This window comes from Thermobia domestica, unplaced genomic scaffold (assembly GCF_964235325.1).
Source record: "Thermobia domestica unplaced genomic scaffold, izTheDome1.hap1.1 HAP1_SCAFFOLD_160, whole genome shotgun sequence".
NCBI lineage: Eukaryota > Metazoa > Arthropoda > Insecta > Zygentoma > Lepismatidae > Thermobia > Thermobia domestica.
In genome coordinates this window covers 94,655-119,205 of record NW_027655903.1, presented here as the reverse complement: position 1 = coordinate 119,205, position 24,551 = coordinate 94,655, and the positions used below count along the sequence as shown (strand labels likewise).

Below are 24,551 nucleotides of genomic sequence, written 5' to 3'. Positions count from 1 at the left end.
AAAAAACTCTTCTCGACAACTTTTACCATTTTTGCTCTATGGAAATCAATATTGAAGCCGGAATAGTAAATTTGAATTTCCAATTTCGATAGAGTGTTAAGGGTAGAAATGATATGTTGCCTTGGAACGCTGAATTGTTTGCAGAAAACCGATTCTCGCTATATATTCCTGTTTTAGTTCTATGGCGAAAAACGTTAAAACCTGAAATAACAAATTACAATCACATCTGGATTGAATAGAGGAATAACGGAGGACACAGAATCTATTATTGGGACGATGTATCGATTGCAAGAAGCCGCTTCATCATTTACCGTTTTTGCTCTGATACCCGTCGACATACGGATATGGTCGTTTTATAACACTTCCGACATTTATGCATAGCATAGTTTGGAAGTCTCAAATTGAAGATTAAGGCGCGCGGCTACAAAGGACAAAAAAAAAAAAAAAAAAAAAAAAAAAAAAGTTAAAATTCATTAGAGTTGGCCGAAGCGAAAAGTATGCGAGGAACTCCAGGTGTCGGAATATCTCGTGCGAATCAAACGAGAAACATGGTGTTCTTCCAGATCTTGAGAATAAAGGACGAAAATAGCTAAGAGTACAAAGTATAAAGGTAACCAAGAAAGTTCTGCCGCTTTTTGAAATGAAATGAAATCTTTAAGTTTTACGTCCCACGGTTATGCCGGTTAGGCTAAAGGAGACGGTGATGATGAGAGATGAGTGAAATGGTGGAAGAAAGTGGGAGGAAACGGAGAACCCCGAGAAAACCCTATGAAGTTCCTATGTTCACTCTGTCCTTAGGCAAGTTCACGGTGTAACTGAACTGCTACAATCAGGTAGTATGTTGGAAATACCCACACTAACAACTGACCTTTGCCTTATCTCCATTCGCATTCAACTCATGGTGTGAGGGCCAATTGAACACAGACCTCTACAAAAAGCGACAGAACTTTCTTGGTTACCTTTATAATAAAGGCTGTTCAACATTTCTACCAGCTCGGTAAAAACAGCAGAATTTTTGCTGGAATAAAAGGGTTGCATTTCAGTGGAAGTGAATGGAGTGAAGAAAAGCAGACAAAAATTAGTTAATTTATGTTACTTTATGTTCCGACACCACTTAACTGCCGGGATAGAAATGAGAGGCACCTAAGAGGTGCGGGATAACAATATCAAATTTATAGCAATAAAGCACATACTAAATGGGGGCGACTCCACCACTAGCCTTAGGCGACTAGAACCATGAGCAAAATTAGACAAGATAATGAATATGAATTTAATGTTAAAAATAATTTGGAAAATAACCAATGCATTTTCATTGAAAATTGGTAGCAATAACGACGTTAAGGAATAGGAGGTAAACAAAGGAATAGCAACTAATTTTGAACAGTCTCACCCTAATCCGAAGTAGTTCCAATCTTCTCCCTCTTACTCATAGATGATGTTTAGGCGCTGTCCTCGAAGTTCCAGTGACTTGCAGGTTGGGTTGTCCTGATGAAGTCCATGATGAAAACTTGTCCGACAATCAACCATGGCACTGAATGCCGGTCCCCAAAGGCAGGAAGACTCCGATGTGTCTCGCGTCGAGCTTGTCCTGACTTCATATCCCGTAACATTTATATAGCCACCGTTGGCATGCGGAATGAAATCTCATATTTCTAATCATACAATTGGTTTAAGCAACACGTATCAATATCAGTAAAAATTATCAAAAGTTAAAAAAAAGAAGAAAAAAATAAAAAAAAATCTTGCAACCGATTTGCAATAAATCGAGCGATATTTGGTGAAATTATCCTTGCTGAAATTGCTCGGAGACACACTAGAACCTACACCAACCTTAAAATAACGGTCATCGAAAAAATTAACTAACAACTCACCACGTGGCCACGAATATACCAGTATATAATGTTACATTATACCATAACGCAAATTTGTGCTATAAGCCTTCCCTAAATTGAAATATATAAAGCACATCAACTGAGAATCGATCCGGCAAATCCTAAAAGATCTGGGAACAAGGAATATGATTTTATTCTTTCACTGAAGAGCAAAAAGCTCAGAGTTGACACCAGGCCCGTAGCCAACCTCGAAATTTAGGGGGGGCTAAATGTAAATTAGGGGGCACACACACACACACACACACACACACACATATATATATATATATATATATATATATATATATATATATATATATATATAATGTCTGTCTCTGTGTCTGATGATGAATAATTTCTTATGCTCTTAAAACTAATACTACAGCGTGAAGGAATTACTATTAAAATTTTCCCCTATAGCGTTAGTACAATTGTACCTGAAAGCTAGAATACTATGAGTTTCCTTTTTATTTATTTGTTATGGCAACAAAATATTTCTTCCGTTTTCTCATCTTCAAGGAAATAAAAAAATATTTAAAAAAATAGTTGGCCGAACGAACCAATCATTAAAATTTCCAAAGAATTAGTACAGGAAATACATTTTTAAATTTTTGATGGACTGAAAAAAATATTTGTGAAACTCGAAAACATCTAGAGAGTAATGAGATTTAATACTATCTTCAAAGAGATTCTACAGAGAAGGGTCTCAAAATCTTAAATCAATATTTTGAAATACATGTGGCCTAAACAAATATATGCATATTGTAAAAATAAAATTAACATCTTACCTGTATTATTATTTACATGTCGTTAGATACGAAACTTTATATTTCTTCAAATATTACGCGCTTTATTTTACACTTGTACTTCTAAACATTTTTTGATCAGCTTTTCATAGTGATGTTCGAAAGAAATAATGATATGTTTATGGGTTTTTGCTATCTACAAATTTCTAAATTTTATAAGATTAAGAAACACAACACGCATATATACACTCCTCATGTTGGCACACTATAATAGAAACAAGTTGAACATTTGAACAATCACTAACAACACAATCACAGTATAAGTCTCCTTGTTTTGGACGCTGCCAATCTTAGAACAATTGTGTCCAGATCGAGATTTCTGGTGATGTCATTGTTGTAACTCAACAAAACAAGATCGGCACGGTGCAGTTAATGTACAACTCTTTTTGAAAAAGTGGGCCGTGGTGGCTCAGTGGCAGAGCGTTCACCTCTGGTGCTTGGGGTCCCGGGTTCGATCCCAGCCCCCGCCAAGTGAACTTTGTGGTGGACAAACACCGTGTGCGTGGGTTTTCTCGGGGTTCTCCCGTTTCCTCCCACTTTCTTCATTCCACCATTCCATTCATCACTCACCATCACCGTCTCCTTTAGCCTAACCGGCATAACCGTGGGACGTAAAACTTAATGATTTCATTTCATTTCCTTTTGAAAAAATGCCCTAACAAAGAAGGAATTCCTCTCACCTGAAGTAGTCCTATATAACGGTTGACCGGCTTCAGGGCAAAAATTTAGTAAAGAAAATATTCAAATTTACAAACGTAGGTAAATTTCTAATTGCTTTCTTTTTAGTAACTGAAAAAGTACATTTTGCATAACAGCTGTGAATTTCATTTTATCACAACACATTTCAATTTTTAGACGTCGCGGACCCCGTACCCAGGTCACGCGGACCCCCGGGGTCCGCGGATTCCGGTTTAAAAACCACTGCTCTAGACTCTTTGGAACATACTATCAACAATCATTTAGGAGGATTGCTACTAAAGTCATGTTTAAGTAAAAATAATCTGTTATATTTTGGTACTCGAGCATTCAAATTAGAAATAACTCCAAAAAAGTTCCCTGTTCTAGCGCAGTTACCTTCTTTCTCGAAACGAAATTGATAAGAGAAGTAACAATTCATTAAGTTTTCTTTGTGTAGTACAATTCATATCAAAGTATACATGAAATTCTTTACATTGTACAAATAATAATTCGAGATCAGTTGCTTTCGTAGGTACTAGAAAAGTTTAAGTTAAGAATTAATGATTTAAACAGCTATTTACTTATTTCTATCGAATATATCTCTTCTTCAAAATGAAACAAGTTATTTAACAAATAGTCAAGTTGCTGATACACTACAATTCTCATTCTTCAAGTCAACTTCGGTGCATCTTCCGAAACCAGCATCGATCAACTTTCAATTACAACCATGTTCAACTCATAACACAACAAGAGTAAACACAATTCAGAAAAGGAAACTTTTCTTACTGTGTTATCACGTGACCTAAAACGTAGTCAACCCCCGCCCCCACTCTCCATGTCCAATATACACAAAACAAACCCATACACCTGTGTGATGATTAGAGCGAAGCAGTTGCGGCCCCCTGTTGAGGGATGCTGTCTTTTCAATCTCTCGCATATTGACCGAAAGCCAATGATTCACAGCAAAAGGATGTTTTCAGCTGCAAATTCCAAGAAGGACAGGAAGAAGTAAACTCTTCGTCCGCAGATTAAGGTAAAACTATGTTGTTTCTGAACATAAATGCATGTTTGCCGATAGAATAACCATAAATTATTTTTCCCCTGCAGCGAGGGTCGTTTGCACATGAAGCATTAAAAAAAAGAAAAAGTATCACGCTCAAAGAAATATTAGCAATTCAAAGAAGCATAGCGCATAAATAGGCCAATACTTTAAATGAGGATAATAAAAGTAAATTTTAATTTAGCACTTTAAAGTACATTTGGAAATACAGTACAATTTCTTCCAACATTTCAGTCAGTGCTCGAATTAAACTTTCGAACGAGAGGGGGATGCTTATGTATTGTTGCTGAAAATATAGAGGGCGAAAATTTATCCCAGAAATGGATGTTATGTTACTTCTGTGATACGAACCGGACATACATTTTTACCGAAGGGGAATTTCCCCGGCATCCCCCGTTAATTCGAACTATGACTTTAGTTAGGGGCTGCAAAAAATTTAGGGGGGGCTGAGCCCGCCCTAGCCCCCCCTTGACTACGGGCCTGGTTGACACCACCATGAAGTCGGACCTTTCATTACTGGATAACATAGTCAAAGGCGACGGAATCTGGTACTATCAATATAAAAATCCATGACAATTCAGTGTGTATTAGATGACTGTGGAACAGATGTTTTAAGAATTCATGACAATGGAAACTAGGACATCTTCAATGATTGATGTTTAGAAGAGCACAGATGCTCGTCAATTTCACATTATACACAATTTTCTGTTATTAGCAGTTACAGAGTATCACCACCAATCCTGGAATTTTATTGTCAAATCTGATATATACTCAAGGCACTAACTGTGTTTTCTTTATTTCTTATCATCATACATTCTATCTAAAAAGTACATAAATTTTACAAAAGCAAGTATCTGAGTGATATTTTCTTTACAACAATGGATTCTTGAGGTGTTTATGACCACTTGTTCTTGTCGCAAATAATACTATAAAACAAGAAGGAAGCCAGGGCATGAGAAATTCAAAGGATACGGACTAATTTCGCTGTACGAGATTCTTAGAGAACCAGAGCAAATTCCTGCCTGCATCTTGGGAGTTAGAGGCGACAGGACTGTAAATAGTTCGTAAATCAAACAGGTATAGATCTCTTCCTCTTTTCCCTTCCTCCCTAACTTACTCCTACTTTTATCAAAATTTTGTCAGTATTGAAAAGCCTACTTGCTTCATTGGATTCTTGTTCCTAAAATAGTATTCCTAGTGCTTAGAAAATTTAATCTCATTAATCAGTGTTTCACATAGAGCCCTTTTCTACTACTACTTAATTTGGTACTCGTAAGAAGCAAATAATGCACAGGAATATCGAAGAAAATTATAAATACCAGATTAAAGTAACACATCCGAGACGCAAACCGGAAAAATACGCCAACGTTAGGCCTGTCAAACACCTTAAGAGAAACCGCAGATGGAATAGGTTAAGTCATTAAAAATTGAAGGATAAATCCACGAATCTCTCTACTCAGAACGAAAATTAACTTTGAATATAAGTGTCTTTAAGTGAAAGTGGTTATCGATTTCTTTAATGTCACTTTGGAAAGAAAGAAAGAAAAGGAAATTTGGAATGCCACTTTGGAAGGTTGTTTTACGTCCCTTTTTTACACCCTGTACAGTAGATTAGAGACGGATGATTATTGAAAGTGAATAATTATGAAAGAACTGATATAATGACAATGTTGGAGAACTCCAAGAAAATCCATAGACACAACATCAAACAAAGAATTCCTCGCACCAAAAGTGAGCGCTCTCCCAGCCCCCAGGACTGCTGGTGGCTGATTTGCTTACATATTCTAACTCTTAATAGACAAGTAGATATCAGGACATATGATAGACCTGTGATAGTGTTTTTTTTGCCTCATTGCACATTGTTCTGATGGTTATCCCTCGCCTCTTTACTGTCTTTACCGTGATCCGTAAGCGAAAATTCGGTAAGTATACATTTTAAAGACTAACAAAACAAAAGGAACTGGAGATAGAAACTCGTTTATTCGACAATATTGTAAAACTTTTCGGTAGGTAGAGATAGGTAATAAAAACAAGGTTTGGAATTGATAAGTTTATTTAAAAAAAATTAGTAGTATTTACAGAAAATATTACTTTTTTTTTTTTTTTTTTAAATTTATAGGTTGAAATTAGGTAGTTTCTGACCGTCTGGCCGAGGAAATTTTAATGTTTTGAAGCAAGCAGTCAGGGGCTAAGAAGTTACAGAGCCCCAAAGCAGGCTAAGCCAGGACGAAATGAATAGCCAAGAGTCCCGAAGCGGACTAGAAGCTTTGGGATTAGGTACTCCTAATGCTCCACAGCAAGCAGTAAGAGGGACACCAGAGAACTGGTACTGTTTCGCTGGTTGCTGTTGAATTTATAGACGACCAGAGCAGCGGCGGTGCAACTGCTGTTTTGTTGTTATATGTTTTCTGGGATGTGCTAGTGGTCCGTTGTTTGCTGCTTGTAGTAATTCCACAAGATGTGTAGTAAATTTATGTAGTAATGTTTACAAACAAGAGTACACGACATTGTCTGTATACAGTTAGCACACGGTACATTAACTCAATATACAATAGTATTGATAACAGTTTGAAATGACCGTGTTCTGATTTGAATTACACTGTTCTCTTGTGTGTTGAAATTACACATCAATTGTCAATAATACCCAAACCCTCCTCCCCTCCCAATTCTTTATCTGCTGTATCTCTGTCAGTGGTCATCCCTTCCGTTCATCCAAGGATGTTATAAAATAGAGGATCTGCCCATACGTATCTTCATCATATGAACTCAATGAAGCTGAAAAACAGCCGAGCATCGTCTAAACCGGCACGTCTGATTGGCTACTCTCGCTTCCGCCATGATTGTTGGCTCGAAACATTGCGATCTTAGTGGCGCGCAATGGACAGAGTAGGTGTGGCGAAGCTGTGACGTATGGCTTCACGATTTTGTTCTATGGGCAGATCCTCTATTTTATAACATCCTTGCGTTCACCACTCTCCTGCTGTTTTCAGTTGTTATTATGGTTTGGTCTGGAGCTCACTGCAATCGAAATGTGTTTCAAAAGCAATAGTTCTGTGTTTACTATGTAAAGCGCTTCTCGCTTAAAGTTTTGCTATTCCATGTAACACTAACTTGCAGTGGATCGAGAATTTCCGAACAATGGACTCAGCGTTGAAAAAATAATCTAGCCGACCTAAAAGTGCCCGTATGTTTGAGAATATTGAGCAATTACAAACTGTTTTCAATAGGATTATACTTTTCAATAAACACAATTTTACATGCAATACTTTTTATTTTATTAGACTTTAAAATGTGGGAGGTCATATTGGATCATCCTACATAATGATTTTATGTAAAAGTATTATTATTATTATTATTTAATGTTAATGGTGGTTTTCACTGGTCTTCAGTGCATCGCTATTCTTTGATGCTCGTTCGTCTAGTTAACTGCCTGCATCGTTCTAAGAAGGGTAGCTAGTATCACTGAAAAAAATATTCATAGTAACGCTCCTTATTAATATATATATATATATATTAAATACAAAGAACGTATTTTAATACTGATTATGTCATAGGTTATATTTCTATTAATCTTACCTACAGCATATTCATCTGCGGCCGTGGCCTCTTCATCTTCAATCTTGATATCTTTACCAGAGATCGGAGTCGAAGACTGGTCACCTTCCGTATCAGTTCCTGAATTTCCTAATATAGGAAAATAAAAAGTTCACATAAATCACACATTGCGATCTAGAGACTGAAGCATGTAATAAGAAATTCTATATTGGCTAACACATGGAGATGTTGCAGAAGCTTTTAGAGCCTTGAGTGTTTTTTCATAGGCTTCCCCAGTCAAAAATTTTCTCTCCCATGTCAATGAAATACGACGAAACCTTGAGTAAATGTACGTCGCTGCGAAATAAGATTTACTCTGTCTTCGGAACCTCTAAACCGAGTAAGTTAAGATTTGGCTGATTTGTCATGACTAACTTGATGATAACTCATAAATAATTTAAGAACTTCAATCCCTAGTAGCGTTAACAAAAAATTAAGGTGGATCACTAGGTGTTCCCAGTGTTATGTCAAACGCTGCTTAAATAGTGTGGCGTTGCCAAATAGTATCGAGTGTTTACTGATGCCAAATAATAAAGGAAGTAATGATGGAATTCTGCTTGGATACTTAATAGAGAAATTAGTTTTCGACCCTTACCGCAATTCCACTTCTCGAACTGCAACGCTAGAAACCAGGAATTTTCTTATTGTGACTACTACAGTAAACGTACAAATTTGGCAACAACGCATTATGGCGTTCTGCACAAGTTTCGTCTCAAAATCTATTTCCTTAAATGCAAATTAATATTTAAATAAAATATGAAACATAACACGAAAAACGGGCAAACAATATGTCTATTTTATAATAAGATCGTTACTTTTAAAATACTTTACACATAAAAATAAACATTTCGTAAAACTGAGCACTTCTAGTAAAATCTTACAGTAAGTGAAATCTTGTGTGCTCATTGTAAAACGAATCAAATATTTTCTTTTATTTGTTACACTTTACGCTATCAGAAGACACAACCAAATTAATTAGTGTCTTGTGCTGTAGCTGAAACATTACTCTATCTTATAGTACAATATTTGTAATATGTAACGTTTCATTGCGCAGTAGTTAAGGCAATGAGCTAAAATATAAACTGACTTCCGGATGGTGATCCACCGTAAATAATAATAGAATTTCTTTAATTGAATTAGGAATTAGATTTCTGGACTTTTGGCATCTATGGCCATATCACGTATGAAGGATGACATCTCTCTCCGATCATACTATCCGAACAAAGGGAAGAAAGAAAGGATTGGAGAAGGAAGGAAGCGGCCTGGGACATATGTTAGATACCATTCCGACATTTGCCTGGTGTGAATGAGAAAAACCTCACTTGGAATGGCTAGCATGATAAAGGTTCTACACTTTTCAACGAGTCTCCCCACCGGGAATCGAAGCCGGGACCGCTCGCATCAAAGACAAGAGCGCTAGCGACTACACTACGCGGGGCCACATTTTCTTAATTGAGACTTTTTAGGAGGCTTACATTTTATATATTAATTTCTTAAGAAATTCCCGTTATCTCCTTAAGTGGGTATGTCGAATACTTGCGTCCGCAATATTCTTTTCCCTATATATCATGACTATGGCAAACAACACGCTTGCGACTTCCACCGCTGTGCTAATTAAAAACACTTCTTAAGCAGATAGCGGTATATTGAAGCATACATTGGGTGTCTCGTGTCTTCCGCATCTACACTATTCATAGTTAATTGTTTTCTCCTTGAGTAGTTGAGGAATTGCAAAACCTGGTGAGTTAGAATGCCAATATACAGTAGGCGGAAAATCATGAAGAAAGAAAAAAATAAAGAATTAATGTGCATAACCAACAGGAACTGCACGGTAGGGTGCAACACATAAGATTCGATGGGTGACCTATTAGGAGAATACTACGATAATTTCGTTCACTTTTTAACCTGTTGACTTTTCCGATAAAATTGTTATCACATTAATTTATGGATAATTAAACTAATTTAAATAGCTCTGTAAATAAAAGATCTGTGACCTACAATGTACTGTTGTAGTATGTCTATGTTCCTTGTTCTCGCTTTCATCACATAAGCCTTAATACCAATTACATTTGCTATAACAGGAGAAACTAAATAGCTTTTCGTTAAATTTCCTTTTAGTGTCAATTATTATATTTTACTTGCTTTAGAACTTACTACAAGTTCATCCCAAAACTTATTTAAATTATCTCTCTATACCAATACATGTTCGTACGTGTCCTTATTTACTATATCTTTGATTTGTGTAATTTATATTTGAAATAAGGATTTTTTTTTTTTTTTTTTTTTTTTGTTACTTATTTAAAATTCTAATTGATGAAAATATCTTACACTTTTTTAAGCTTTCTCTTCTCGTGTGGAGCCTTGTTCACGGGGGAAAAACTAGAAGAAAAAGTAATAAAAACATCAAAGAAATATAAAGGAATCGGCAGAATAATGCAAGCTCTTTGTCGACTGCTGCCGGTTGCATGCTTAATGGTGGTGGAGCATACTGTGAAATTATGGGCTCACGCTATATGTTCTGTTCAGGCAGGAAAAGTTGGCAGCTCATATTAATGTTTCCGTTGTTGTACCAATACTATATGTATATTTTAATTACTGTTTCTTATTCTTTGATTCACCAATGTTATCTATATTTTATCTTTTTACAAAAATAAACAAATTTACAAAAGCAAATCTTTCTGTTTCAGCCGTGGTTCCAATTAAAACTCTTGGGGTCTACAACATTATATTTTGTTTCTTTTAAATATTTCGAACTTTCTCTCGTTTTTATCCTCCGTAAACAGAGCTCCAGGAAAGAACCGACAGGAAGCAGAATTTTAAGTAAAATGATTGTCAAAATTCCTGTATATTAGCATATTGTAATATTAATTGGTACAAGGGAAAGATATTTAACTAACTATTATCTCAATACTTTGTAAATTATTTATATTTTAAATGAAATAAAATTTAGCTCCCAGTCTGGTACTGGATTCACACATCTGTAGATGAATTAAGGAAGTCATATAGCAACTAAAAATTATATGCAGACAGAATATTTCTTCTGTAAGAAGCAAAACTTATGTTTATGAAGCAATGTGTTGGTTTAAATCGTAAACACTTCCAACTCCAGATCGAATATTGCTCTCCCATATGGGCCGTGGCCGCATCTACACATCTCTCTAGATTTGAAATCTGATCTCAATTTCTTTATTACAATAGTAAGTTTTCGTGTTCCCGCACTTCGAATATTACTTAAAGGAGGAAATTTTGCGATATCTTAATATCCAGCCGCCGGGAGTATGCAGAAATAACTCTGACCTGAAGTTTCTTCATAAGATAGTTAATGGGAACCTAAGATCAGAAACCCTACTTCAATAACTATCTTTACCTGTCCCTTTCCGCAAAACCCGGAATACCCACCTATTCCATCTTGCACGCCCTAGGTTGACAATTATACAGAGGTCTCTTTTTCCCCGAGTACTGAACTATTATAATAATCTAACTAGTGAGGTGGATATTTTTTTGAGCTAGCCAGTGTTTGATAGAGCAACAAAACGCATACTGGCCAAATAATATTACTTTTGCACTCTTTGTTGGCATTATTGATGCTATTGTTGTTGTTATTTATTTTTTGTCGTTTTTTCTTTTTTTGTGCTTGTTAACATTTCCCTGTGTAAAATGGTAAAATTATGCTGTATCTGGTAAATTGTTCAATAAGAATAAAATAAATAAATACTCTGAGCAATCAGGAAATTCCTGCAATTTTAAAGTAAGCGGAAGAGTAATGACGCCACCAAGAATTAAGAAGAGAAGGTAGGTGAACTGATTTGGTAGAGAACTCGAGAGTGTAATTGTATCCATAGAAGAGGCAATATCTACTCCATCATCCTAGCCGAAGAATTTTGGTGAGTACAGAAGTGGCTCATGACTTAATAACATGGTTTGCATTCGACTCGAAACGAAATGAAATGAAATCTTTGTGTTTTACGATTATGCCGGCTAGGCTAAAGGAGACGGTGATGATAAATCAACAAAATGCTGGAATGAAGAAAGTGGGAGGAAACGGGAGTACCCCGAAGAAACCCACGCACACGGTGTTTGTCCACCACAAAGTTCACTTGGCGCGAGATGGGATCGAACCAGGGACCCCATGCACCAGAGATTCGACTCGAAATTGCCAATCTTTTCTTGAAGTATGTGTTTGGTCCATTATCTGTTTTGAAAGCCTTAAAACATTGCTGTGAACTTTTTCTCTTATTTTTTTATGCTCGGTTGAAGTGTACGACAGCTACTTTCCGTTTGGGAAGGAGGGGAAACGTCATACTTTTAGGAATTATTTATTGACTATCGAGGATGGTAAAAAGTAGGTAATATATCGACTTCGATTTAGTTACTGAGTGATTCGAAAATAAAACCTGGGTTCGCCTCTCGTTGTGTTTTGAAGTTTGTTTATTTCTTTTGACGACTAGCGCTCTTTATCATATGTTCTTAATGATTCTCTTCAGCTTGCCTGTATGAGTTCCATTGCACTTACAACTTGTTTCATTAACATACGACTGCTGCTCATGGTAATGGTTCTTGTGTCCTGTTAGTCTAGAACACCTGCTCGTTTTTAAATTGTATTCATTGAAAATGCTCTTTAACCGAATTGTTATTCTAGAAAACCACTTTTACACCTACTCATTTTTCTCTACGTTTTAGTTTGATCTAAATTTTACCTGTAAATTTTCCAGTATTTTAAATCCGCTACAAATTCAAGAGAGTGAGTTGTCATCACCTACTACAACTTATAGATTATCGAATGCTTGAATTGTTAACGTCCATGTAGCTACTATATTAATTTTTAAGGTTACAGTTAATTTAGATAGTTAGAACAACTAATTGAACGTATATAACAGGTATCAAAATTTAACACAGTACTATTTGGATAAAAATTGATTATCATCACAGGAACACATCCAAGTTAATATTGTGCTAAATACATTCTATTATTTAATTTATAGTATGCATGGCAATTTATAATTCTTTTGGGATTCAACAGTTCCGTTTCTAGTTACCATGTACGTTCCTTTCTATTTTCGTAAATCAGTTCATTTCCTCCTAATCTGTATAAATAGATACTGCAAAATGATTGGTTTTCTAGTAGTATTGAATAAAAAATTTTTATTGGTGTTCCTATGGGAGCATGTGAAATAAACAGCACTAAACATATTAACTTAAAGCTGCCTGTATGACGTATTCCATGAAGAATATTACATCGATTTATAAAATAAACAATTTTCGATATGATAATAGTACCTACGTGGAGGTAAGAGCATAGTTATTCGTGAAAAAAGCTACCTAGATTATGGAAATTTGTAATGTCAACCTAGTCGACGAATAAACTTGCGGTAGGACTTCTAGCGGACAATGTTTAGCAGAAGGGGTGCAGGTATTTTTTTCTCTCTCTCTCTCTCTCTCTCTCTCTCTCTCTCTCTATATATATATATATATATATATATATATATATATATATATATATATATATATATATATAAAAGAGCTACAGTTTCGGTAGTTTCTTTACACGTTAGGTTAATTTAGGGCAGATTAAGTTAGTTTACGTTAGATTTGGCTAGCTTATGTTAGTGTAGAAGTCCAACACAATTTTCAAAAAATGATTGTACGTACTTTTGGACCCCTTCTACCAAATATTTACCATTCTGGCTGTATATTAGTATAGAAAATAAATATAAAATCACAGCGACTTCACATTTTAGTTATTATAAATTCCTTAATTTGTATTTTCAATTAATATCAATTATGTTCTTGTTGGGATATGTTTCTTTATGTTTAACATAAGGTTCAGCAGGTAGGACATTAAACTGAGTAGGACCTTTTAGCTTTGGATATTAAAGCGGTTAGGTTTGAGCTGTTTTTACTGTCTGAAGAATGTGTATATTTTGTAAGTTTCCAGTTAATAGTTAATTCTCAATGGGATAATGTTGTTCTGATTATTGTGTTTTTTCACGTACTGAAATCACTTGTAATCGGAGCAGTGAATCACAATATCGAATCGTGTGTGCCATAAAGTATAACTGCTCCAATTATGTTAGATTTAGTTTTGTTGTTTACAATATGAGAAAAAGTACTAATATTATATATAAAGTGTTGCAAAATAAATCCAATAGTGCAGCTTTACTATAGGGATCCATAGATTGTAAAAAAGTACAGAAAAAAATTGGGCAAGTCTTTAATTTAATCATTTCATGTCGAGAACAGAACCCAATCAACCTCTGCGGGGCTTCTAACCCGTTCCTACTACTAATACTACTTTATACTATGGATCCGTATAATAAAACTGCACGAATCCAATCTCTGAATAAAACGCATTTACTCTAGACTTGCCCTACTGCGAATGAAACTGCATAGGGCAAGTCATGTTCAACAATACTTAGTTGAACATGAAAAAAAACTGAAAAATAAAGTACAAAAATATACAGCAATTATAAAAAATAAAGCAATGTGGTCATACAATAGATATGAGGTATCAAGAATATTATGGAAACAAGTAGCAGTACCGGCGCTAACATATGCAAATGAAGTAATAACTTTAACGGAAAAAACCAGGAGTATTTTACAACAAGCACAAAATCAAATAGGAAGGTTTGCCCTAGGAGCAAATAAATTAAGTGCAAATGTAACAATAACAGGAGAAATGGGATGGAGTGATTTTGAAAAAAGAGAAGGTGTGAGTAAAGTAAAACATCTTGGAAGATTAAAATTTATGGAAGAACCAAGATTAGTAAAAGTGGTGCATGAGGCCACTAAACATATTAATCCAGGCTCTGTCCATAAGAGCTGTAGAAAAATCGGGGATGACAGCAGATCTCTTCAGAACCTGTTAGAGGGTGATCAATTAATGAAAAAAATCGAAGGTAACACTTCCGCAACCGGGGCCTTCATTGTGAAATTCAATATCCAAAATGGCGCCCGCGCGCAAGTAACAAATTATATTTGAACTTAAATATCTTCTCACAGAAACAAGTTAGAAACTTCGTTTTTGTACCAAATTAAAGATAATTGACAGTAGAAGTAAGAAACCGGGATATATTGCTTACATGTTGCCGCCATATTTAAAAATAACGGTTATTTGGGCCAAAAATTAGTTTTTCTCGTTTCTCTTTTTTCATTTCATGACAAATAACTATGAAGTTATTAAAAATATGAAAACACAGTCCAAACTAATTAAAGTAGCATAATCTTAGCTTTCTATCGTTACCAATATCTTTAGTAGATCTTAAAAAATGACGGAGCTATTTAAATTTAAGTGGCGCAGGGTGTAGTGTTTTCTGGACTGTTTAATAAATTACCGGAAAAACATTCACTACGCGCAAAACTTTCAAAGCTATTACTTTTCAACAAATTAAAATAGTCCATTCATTTTATCGATAAATTAAAGGTAATAGGTTGCTGTGTGGTAGGAAATGAAATAATAATGTTATTGCATTTGTCAGATATTATTATTAAAATGTTCGTTCATATAATATGTAGCTAATATAATTATTATATTGTTTTGTTTTGCAGACTTTGATGTCATGAGAATTTACTTTTGTTTGATGGTAATATCATGTGTGCTTGTGAGAGCTAATAATGTTTAACTAAGGTTTTCTACAGTTTCAAAATTTTTACGAATATATGATTTAGCTGTGCTTTACAGAATATTTACATATTTCTTTTCAGAGCATAATGTAAAATTACTGACAACCAACATGAAACACTAATGTAATTTTTGGAACAATTGAAGAAGCAGTGAGATATAGCAGGAGTTGCACCATTTTCAAGCAGTAATTCACTCAGATGCATTTCAAAGACGATAAACTTTGCTTTTGTGCAAAGGTAGTCTTTTAAGACATCTTGAATTTCAATTTTGTTTTTCGGGAAAGCCCAAACTCTCTCCATTTGCACCGGTAGGAATGTGTACATGACAGATTAGTTAGTAGTATAGGTGAGGCGGTTTCCCTTTGCTGTCTTTCCACATTTTTGACCGAGCTGATTAGATAGTCACATAAAATCCCTGCGGCTGCGTGTTTAAACATTGCTGCCGCTCCTGAAGAATACATCGAACAGATCAGCAAATGTTTGTAAACCTTTCACTCGAGTTTTACGAAGTTGAATCGTAACTTCAGCAATAATTGCTGTATTCATTGATGAATGTCCTTCGAAAACGTACTCAGACAGTCCCAACAACTTTTGCAAAGTAGACAAAGTAGACTACTTTATTTGCTTGACGAAACAGTGGAAGTTTTCGTCTGTGAATGGTCTCCGACAACGGAGTTGTTTTGTACAAAAATCGCTCGTTTCGGTATGCGACATAAGCTTCATGGCTACGTGTCGGGATTTCTTCTGCATTAGAATCTGGTGTAACTTCATGCGACGGGAAATGGTACAACTTCACAGGACTGTGAACTTTGTACGGGGTTTCCCTGCGCTCCATAAAATTCTACCATTCTGTTAACAGAGTTACGAACTTCATCAAGTACATTACCAAGAAACTCATGATGTGTTTGTGATATACCAAGAATCTGACTGAAGATTGGCATGTCGAAAGAACTTCGTGGTACGACAGTTCCCACTCTGTAATATAATTCTTTCTGCGCGTCTGACCCATAATTCCTTCCGATGATTTCTTCGATCTATTTATAATCTGTTCAAGTATCATATCAGCACCAACTGTGTTGAATACATTGTTCATTCTTCTGACTACGAAGTGGCCATTCATGAACTCAGCATTTATTTCCGGGTGTTGGGTCTCCAAATTTCTAATATGTTCAAGATAGAGGGACGCGCACCACAGGAAATTGATTCGATTGAATGCTACGATTACCGGGAGCAACTGCTGTAAAATATACAGATGCAGCGGCCAGTATCCTTCTTGGTCAGCTCTTATAAGGCTTTTCAACAGAAATAAAAGATGTAAAAACTGTTCAAGGCAGCGGCCCTGCTCCGAGATTGAGCTTAGTTTCTCTGAAAAGTTCTGCAAAGCTTCGATATTTCATCTGAATTTATGACCAAGCCCATGAACTGGTAAGTGCACGCTAAGCTTGTCTTTCTTTCATAATAGTCATAGTGTTCACGAACTGCTGGATGACAGATATAATATTCACCTTCTTCTTCCAGGAAAGCCTTCCCTTTAGCATAAACACATCTGCATGCATTCATAAACATACCTCTTGTAATAGCTCTGATTACGGATTTCTTTCTCTCTTCCTATTGCGCAACAAATTTACTTTGATACAGTCTCGCGACGGACGACATGGGCATGCGCCGCGAAACTGTAGGCCCATGGTCGCCATAGAGGTGTATCCTCTAAATGTGATAACGCATCCGATATTGCATCCAAGTCCTTGAAATCTAGAGAGGCATGATGAAATCTTAAGTATATCACAACGCACGGTGGTGAATTAAATTGTTTATATATTGCGCGTAGCATTATTTACTTTTAACAACATTCGTACTATTTTCATATAGATTAAATCATCATCACTTATTCTCATTAGTAATAACAATAACTAATACTCTTTACATAAATCGTTCCATTGGACTTTACTTTCGAAGAACTACAATTCCTTTTACCGGTACATATTAATTCTAGTTCCTTACGTTCATGTTATCATGCATCAGCTGTTCCAGAAATGACGTACCAAACCATCTTACCTTACGTGTATACATCTAACAACATTAAAGACTTCCACTGTGACTACTTGGCTCTTTATTCTCATATGTTACTATAGTGATAGAATAAATTTTCTAATTGTGCATGTAATATGAATTTTACTGAACCAACTAGTTGACACTTTTAATCACAAAATGGAAAATCATCGAAACAAGCAGCTTATTTGAAGTTACCATTAATTTTGAGATTTAAATGTAAATATAAAATGCTACATGAATTTGGTGTTTGTCGTTATCCCGGATTATTAGAGAAAGGGGGACGGAGCCCCTAAACTTACTATTACAGACACATAATCTGCTGGTATTTTCTCTCCGTCATGATATTAACAGAATAATAATACACAATTATAACAGGAAGTTCTTATGTAAAAACTATTAAAATATTGTGCCTTTTCTTCTTCTATCAACATTGATTTCTATTATGGTCCAGACCATATTCCAAGTTCCCTTAACACAGCTTCTGTAACTAGATTGAGAACAAGGCATCTTCAACAAAATTAACATTAAATTAAATATTTCACAATAATAACAAGATTGTAATGCCCATACCGAATGGAGCATTACACTCTCACTGCCCTAACGTAGATAGTTCCCTTTAGAATACTTTTGGTTACTTTGGACCCAAAAATTTTCTATGAAAAGGGACTCCAAACCACTACCAGAAATGTACTTTCCTGTGCAGACAAGAAGGTCATGTGGAATGATCCTAGCATGAGTACAATGTTTGAAAATTCATTGCTCCTAAGTTGAATTTCGGCAGCAATGTAATACACCCGTTCGTCACATACTACAGACATTGAAGATTGGTTTAAGTGTATAATTAGGATCTGGAAGTTTTTTCATTGCTGTATATACACTATTATATTCCGTTACTGGACACGGCAGTACTGGAAGAAAGCCAACTTGTTTCTTGGAAACATCTGAATCCGTTATTATCGCATTCATAGTACCCCGCGTTAGAGTGGATTATTTAGTTTCTAGCTCGTATGCAGCATGCATTATGTCTTGAGTAAACTCTTTCTGACGCAGACTATTGATGTCCAAATCATACAGTTCGGGAGAAATTGTCAGCGTGTTTTGAATCGATATAGGTTGTACCTTCCTTTCTTATTTCTTCAATTGCTGAGATGGAAGTAAGAATCGCAGATCTTGGAGTGGAGGTCTTGCTAATACCGATTTCGACAATTTCGGTTTCGATGAGAATTTTGTTGACACTTCCCGGAAAAGCACCATGACTGTATCGTGGCTATCATGGATTCCTGACAGAGTAACGTCTTCCTGGTCGAAACTGTCCATAGCTCCTCCCGTGAAACTATCACCCTGAGAGTGGTTCGAAAAAGACAAGGTGGAGGAACAGGTCTTTAGTGTATATTGTGCAAGGTTGCTTCGTGCTTGCATGATATCTTTGTAGCCAAGTGACACACTTAATTTATTCATAGTTGAGATCAGTTGTCTGATTTTTCATTTCTCATGAATTGAATGTGCCACCATCAAATGCATGAGGGTTGCTTTCCTACGATATATATTATAGAATAAAATCTGGAAGATTGACTTCAATAGATTCTGAAAATTTAGATTTTCTTCAAGATCATTTTCACTGTCTTCGTCAGTGCTATGTAGATCTTCGCTTGGGCTCCAGATATGATGTTCAGCTTGCCCACTTGTAGTACTTCTGCTAGGAAATCCAAAAGAGGTTGAGGAATTCTAGTTGTTGGCCAGGAGTTATGAAGTTGCTGACTGTCCCCAAATTCTCCTTCAGTACCGAAATTTGTGTGAATGAGAACCGTTCGTACTTCTTTCGCTGCACTCGTAAGTATGTTAATCGATCTCAGTTTGTCAGCTACTTATTCGGTACTAGATAATGAGTTGAAACCTAGAATCGGTTTATTTATTTTCGAAGGCTTAGAAAACCTTACTTTTTCTCCAAAGTTTAACTTCTTGTTATTAAAAGTCAGTTCACTTTTTCCATTAATGAAGTCTCGAATTTCCGACAATGTCAAACCACACCCTCATCCAATAGTTTCTCGATAATCGGCGCCACTTTATTAAGCACTCCACTTTTATTAGTTTTCTTAGACTCGGTAGTTGTGCTATCTGATTTCTGAGAATATTTATTGAACTTCAAAAGATAGTACTCAAGACAGGCCTTATGATAATAGACATCTGCACCGAAAAATACAGGTAATTCATCCTCCAAGTCACAAGTTCTCATAAATCCGTCATCCTTAAAGAACATGGTTGCGAAGAAAAATGTAGTTGCACGATTTGATTCACATATTCTGTACTTTTGTTTAATTCAGTTGTGTTTCTCTTTCCCACATACTACACATAAAACATTTCTTGTTTTCTTGTTTGAAGATGGTGATTGTCGAACTGGAATATCTACTCTCATTTTCTTTGCCATTGGTTCAGATTGAGATATTATTGAACGTTGATCCAGCTCCTCAGTTTCACTACGTTCTCTTTTCTTTTTCTTCCGTAACAACACATTCTTGTTTGAATATAACATATAGAATGCGTCATTGCAATGATACACAAATTTTGCACTTCGCTGAGATCCTTAAGTCTTTTCAGAACACCATCCTTGCGAATTTCAGCCGCAGCTATAACATCTTCTCTCCCTCGGAAAGATAACATTGTTTTACCTGAAGATTTGTCACGATTCTGGCAAATGATGCAGGCATTTACGTCTAATACGGATGCAGAGGAAGAGCTGTTTCGGGATAGGGAGATGCCAAACACGTTTTCTATAGTCATTGTCTAGAATATTGGTGCCAACTATGGATTTTTATTATTACACTGTCCACATTAGAGTCTGCAACATTAGCTACATATCATATAAACGAACATGTTAATAATAATATCTGACAAATGCAATAACATTATTATTTCATTTCCCACCACACAGCAACCTATTACCTTTAATTTATTGATAAAATGAATGGACTATTTTAATTTGTTGAAAAGTAATAGCTTTGAAAGTTTTGCGCGTAGTGAATGTTTTTCCGGTAATTTATTAAACAGTCCAGAAAACACTACACCCTGCGCCACTTAAATTTAAATAGCTCCGTCATTTTTTAAGATCTACTAAAGATATTGGTAACGATAGAAAACTAAGATTATGCTCCTTTAATTAGTTTGGACTGCGTTTTCATATTTTTAATAACTTCATAGTTATTTGTCATGAAATGAAAAAAGAGAAACGAGAAAAACTAATTTTTGGCCCAAATAACCGTTATTTTTAAATATGGCGGCAACATGTAAACAATATATCCCGGTTTCTTACTTCTACTGTCAATTATCTTTAATTTGGTACAAAAACGAAGTTTCTAACTTGTTTCTGTGAGAAGATATTTAAGTTCAAATATAATTTGTTACTTGCGCGCGGGCGCCATTTTGGATATTGAATTTCACAATGAAGGCCCCGGTTGCGGAAGTGTTACCTTCGATTTTTTTCATTAATTGATCACCCTCTAACAGGTTCTGAAGAGATCTGCTGTCATCCCCGACTTTTCTACAGCTGTTATGGACAGAGCCTAGACTATATGAGAAAAGGGGAGAACACGAAATGGTTTAGGAGAGTTAGGAAATTAGAAAGAAAGTATGATCAAACTACCCGCTGGCATAGAGAAGAAAATTATAAAAATTGGGAAAAAATCACAGAAAAAACATTTAAAGAGAAAGCGCAGGAAAAGTGGTATGAAGAATTTAAGAAGAGCAGTTTAAAAGGAATATACACACATAAAAAGAGTTATGAGAAAATAAATTACATGAACAATGATTTAGGAAGCATTTTACTTTTCAAAGCCAGGTCAGGGAGCCTTGAAACAGGGGTAAGACTGAAAAAATTTAAAGAAGTGAATGAAAAATGTCAATTATGTTTTAAAGAAGATGAAACATTAGAACACATATTGTTAAAATGTGAAGAAACCCAAAAAATCAGGGAAAAATGGAAATGGATCGATGAAATGAAAGAGGAAGGAAATTTGGTTACATTAGCTTGGAGGCTAGGCTTTAATGTAAATGGAAGGGAACTAAGTGAGAAAGAAATGGAAAAAACCAAAGAACTTCTTGAATTTTGGTGGAAAAAGAAAATGGAAAAAGTTAAATTAAAAAAAACAGTACTTATTTTTTTTTTCCAGGATCCAAACTTCCGAAGAGAAGGAAGGAAAATACCTTGAACCTGAACCTGAACCTGATAGGGAACTAGCCCAATTGAGACCTTCAATATCTGAACGGGCTTGCACAATATCAGCCTTGAGCACAAACTTTCAATTACCTAGGTATTCGTTATCACTATCTACAGAGTTTTTCACAGGTACCGCATTTTCACTAACTACAGATAGTACTTTTTCAGGCGAGGAATTCACCTGTTTCACAAACGTACACCCTCCCACCCTCAATACATCATGTCTCTCCCCAGCTAATTCCTTTTTCGCTTTTCTTTTCATGTTGTCATAAAGTGATTTAAGTTGTTTCGTACTTCTTTCTGTTACATTCGGATGGCAATTGAAATCTTTAGTCAAATCATCCCAAGCTATTTGTTTCAACTTATTCGTCACACCATCGGTTTTCACATTCTCTATGATGTCTTTGTATTTTATCATAAGCTCCACAAAATAACTGCGTTCTAGCTCAGAAAAGTTTGAAGACCTGATTCTTTTTGTTTTCTGTTCTGCCTCCATGCTATAATTTCGTACTTACAATTAACACAACACATATAAACAAATAAATGTACGCATTATGAGATTCACTTATTCAAAGTCATAACAGATTCTTAACGACCAATCAGAACTTATATTCTATATGAAAAATTTATGTATCATCAACTCTTCATGAAAAACTAATTAGCAGATTTCACGAGTGCCTTTCAGTCCCATCCACAGCACAAATTATCACGCGAAACGCAACGCAAAACATCAATTATAACTGCTATGCCGATTATTGCATATTGAAATGCAAATTTTTCGCTGCAAACAGCTACAGATGTAGTGCAAATAGCTGAAAGGCCGCGCTTCCATTGCATCCGATTGCGACTGCGAATACATGTGTGAATTTACTAACATGTATAAATGAATTGGAGTATGTCCAGTACATCCGAACAGCGAACACGAAGCGTCAAGAACAACCTTTACACGACTGTGGTAACCAGTGATATCAATATATTTATGAACGATATCACATTTCGTTGCTAGTTAAATGGAACATTGAAAGATTTTACAACTGATTTGAATATTTCTATTGTTTTAATATATTATAAACATATAGGGCCATATGCAGAGTCCTTCTGAAGTGTGATTAGTGCCATACTAAAGCGTTCGAGTTACATATGCTTCCCGCAGAAGTTGAGCGTTTAGCATGAAGCTAATCATTTGTCAAAACGACTCTGCATAAGGCGGATAGTGAATTAACATTTTACTGTAGCTACAAGTGGCTACTTTATTGGTTTAAGCAAAACCGAAAAAGCTGACACAAGCGCGAATCGAAACAGCCCTAATAGTATGTTGCTTTACAGCAAGTCTTTCAAAATATTTTAACTTGCTAGACTTTCCGTGCACTGTACACCTGCTGCAAGCTTTTTGAAAGAGTTACCCGCAAATGTCGTAATTTGATTTTCACTTGCTAGATTTTACTTGCCTCGGAGGCTTGAGCAACTTTGTCAGTTCTAGTAGGATCTGTGACTCACGTACCAAGGGTCCCGCCCAGATAGCAAAAATGACTTGCAACAAACTTGCAGCAGATTTGCAATTCAAGTCTGCCAAACTTGCAGCAGACTTATGATACAAGTCTGCAAGTTTGATGCAAGTTTAATGCAAACTTCCTAGTTGACGCTCTTCGAACTTGCAGCACGCCTGCAGTGCAAATGTATGGTAAGTTTGCAAAGCAAGTTTCTGCAAGAGGTTTACTTGCACAGCAAGTATACTGCAAGTTTCCATTTACACTGCAAGTGCACAGCAAATCGGCAGCAAGTTAGTGCAGGTCTGAAGCAAGTCTCTGCAAGGATACCACTCTACTGCAAGTCTACAGCAAGTTTGTAGTAAGTCTTCTGCAAGTATATACTTGCATTGCAAGTCTACAGGAGGTGTTCAACAAGTGAGTGTAGTAAGTTTTCTGCAGGTATATACTTGCATTGCATTGCATACAGGGGCGTCATTTAGGGGGGGCAGGAGGAGGCAATTGCCCTCCCAAGAGTTTGAGAATTACATATACTTTAATCTAATGTCTACTAATATAATAGTACAAAACGTGAAAGTCTTATGTCGGTGGTGCTCTTGGCCCCCTCAAGCAAAGTTTGAAATGACGCCAATGATTGCATGCATTTTACAAACCGAACATTTACTGTATACGAACAATCACACAGTATATTTTTCTCAACAACTTTGTCAAACAATACACGTTTAAAATATAAATTATCTCTACATACTGGATACTTACGTAGTTATCTTAATTATCCACTTAGACTTTTGTGCCACATGTTGATAGAAACTAGAACTGACACACTTGCTACAAAGTTGCAGCAAGCCTCCGAGGCAAGTATAATCTAGCAAATGAAAATCAAATTGACATTTGCGGGTAACTCTTTCAAAACGTCTGCAGCAGGTGTACAGTGCACGGAAAGTCTAGCAAGTTAAAATCAAATATAGTGAATGACTTGCTGCAAACCAACATGCTATTAGGGGTAAACTAAATAATAATTTATTTGATAATATTCACTAGTCCACTATACCCCCCATTTGCGAGAGTTTGCTTTGGAAATGAAGTGTATACAACATTGAATATTAAAAATATTATAATAAAATATATTAATAAACATACTGATTAAGTAATTGGAGTCAAACATACTTTTCT

At 35.7% G+C, this 24,551-nt stretch overlaps 1 protein-coding gene across 2 annotated transcripts in view; it reads right to left on the bottom strand.

Moving 5' to 3' along the window:
• The window catches only part of LOC145676474 (uncharacterized), a 30,419-nt gene extending 7,890 nt beyond the window's left edge, over window positions 1–22,529 (bottom strand). The window contains exons 1-2 of one of the 2 annotated variants that reach the window (XM_081747278.1): window positions 21,982–22,529; window positions 7,992–8,099 (exon numbers count right to left, since the gene is read on the bottom strand). In XM_081747278.1, the coding sequence (XP_081603404.1) occupies window positions 7,992–8,099; window positions 21,982–22,387 (514 nt within the window). In that variant the 5' untranslated portion in view covers window positions 22,388–22,529. The remainder of the gene's footprint in view (window positions 1–7,991; window positions 8,100–21,981) is intronic. The other variant, XM_081747279.1, reaches the window with a different exon arrangement.
• Window positions 22,530–24,551: the final 2,022 nt, after the last annotated feature.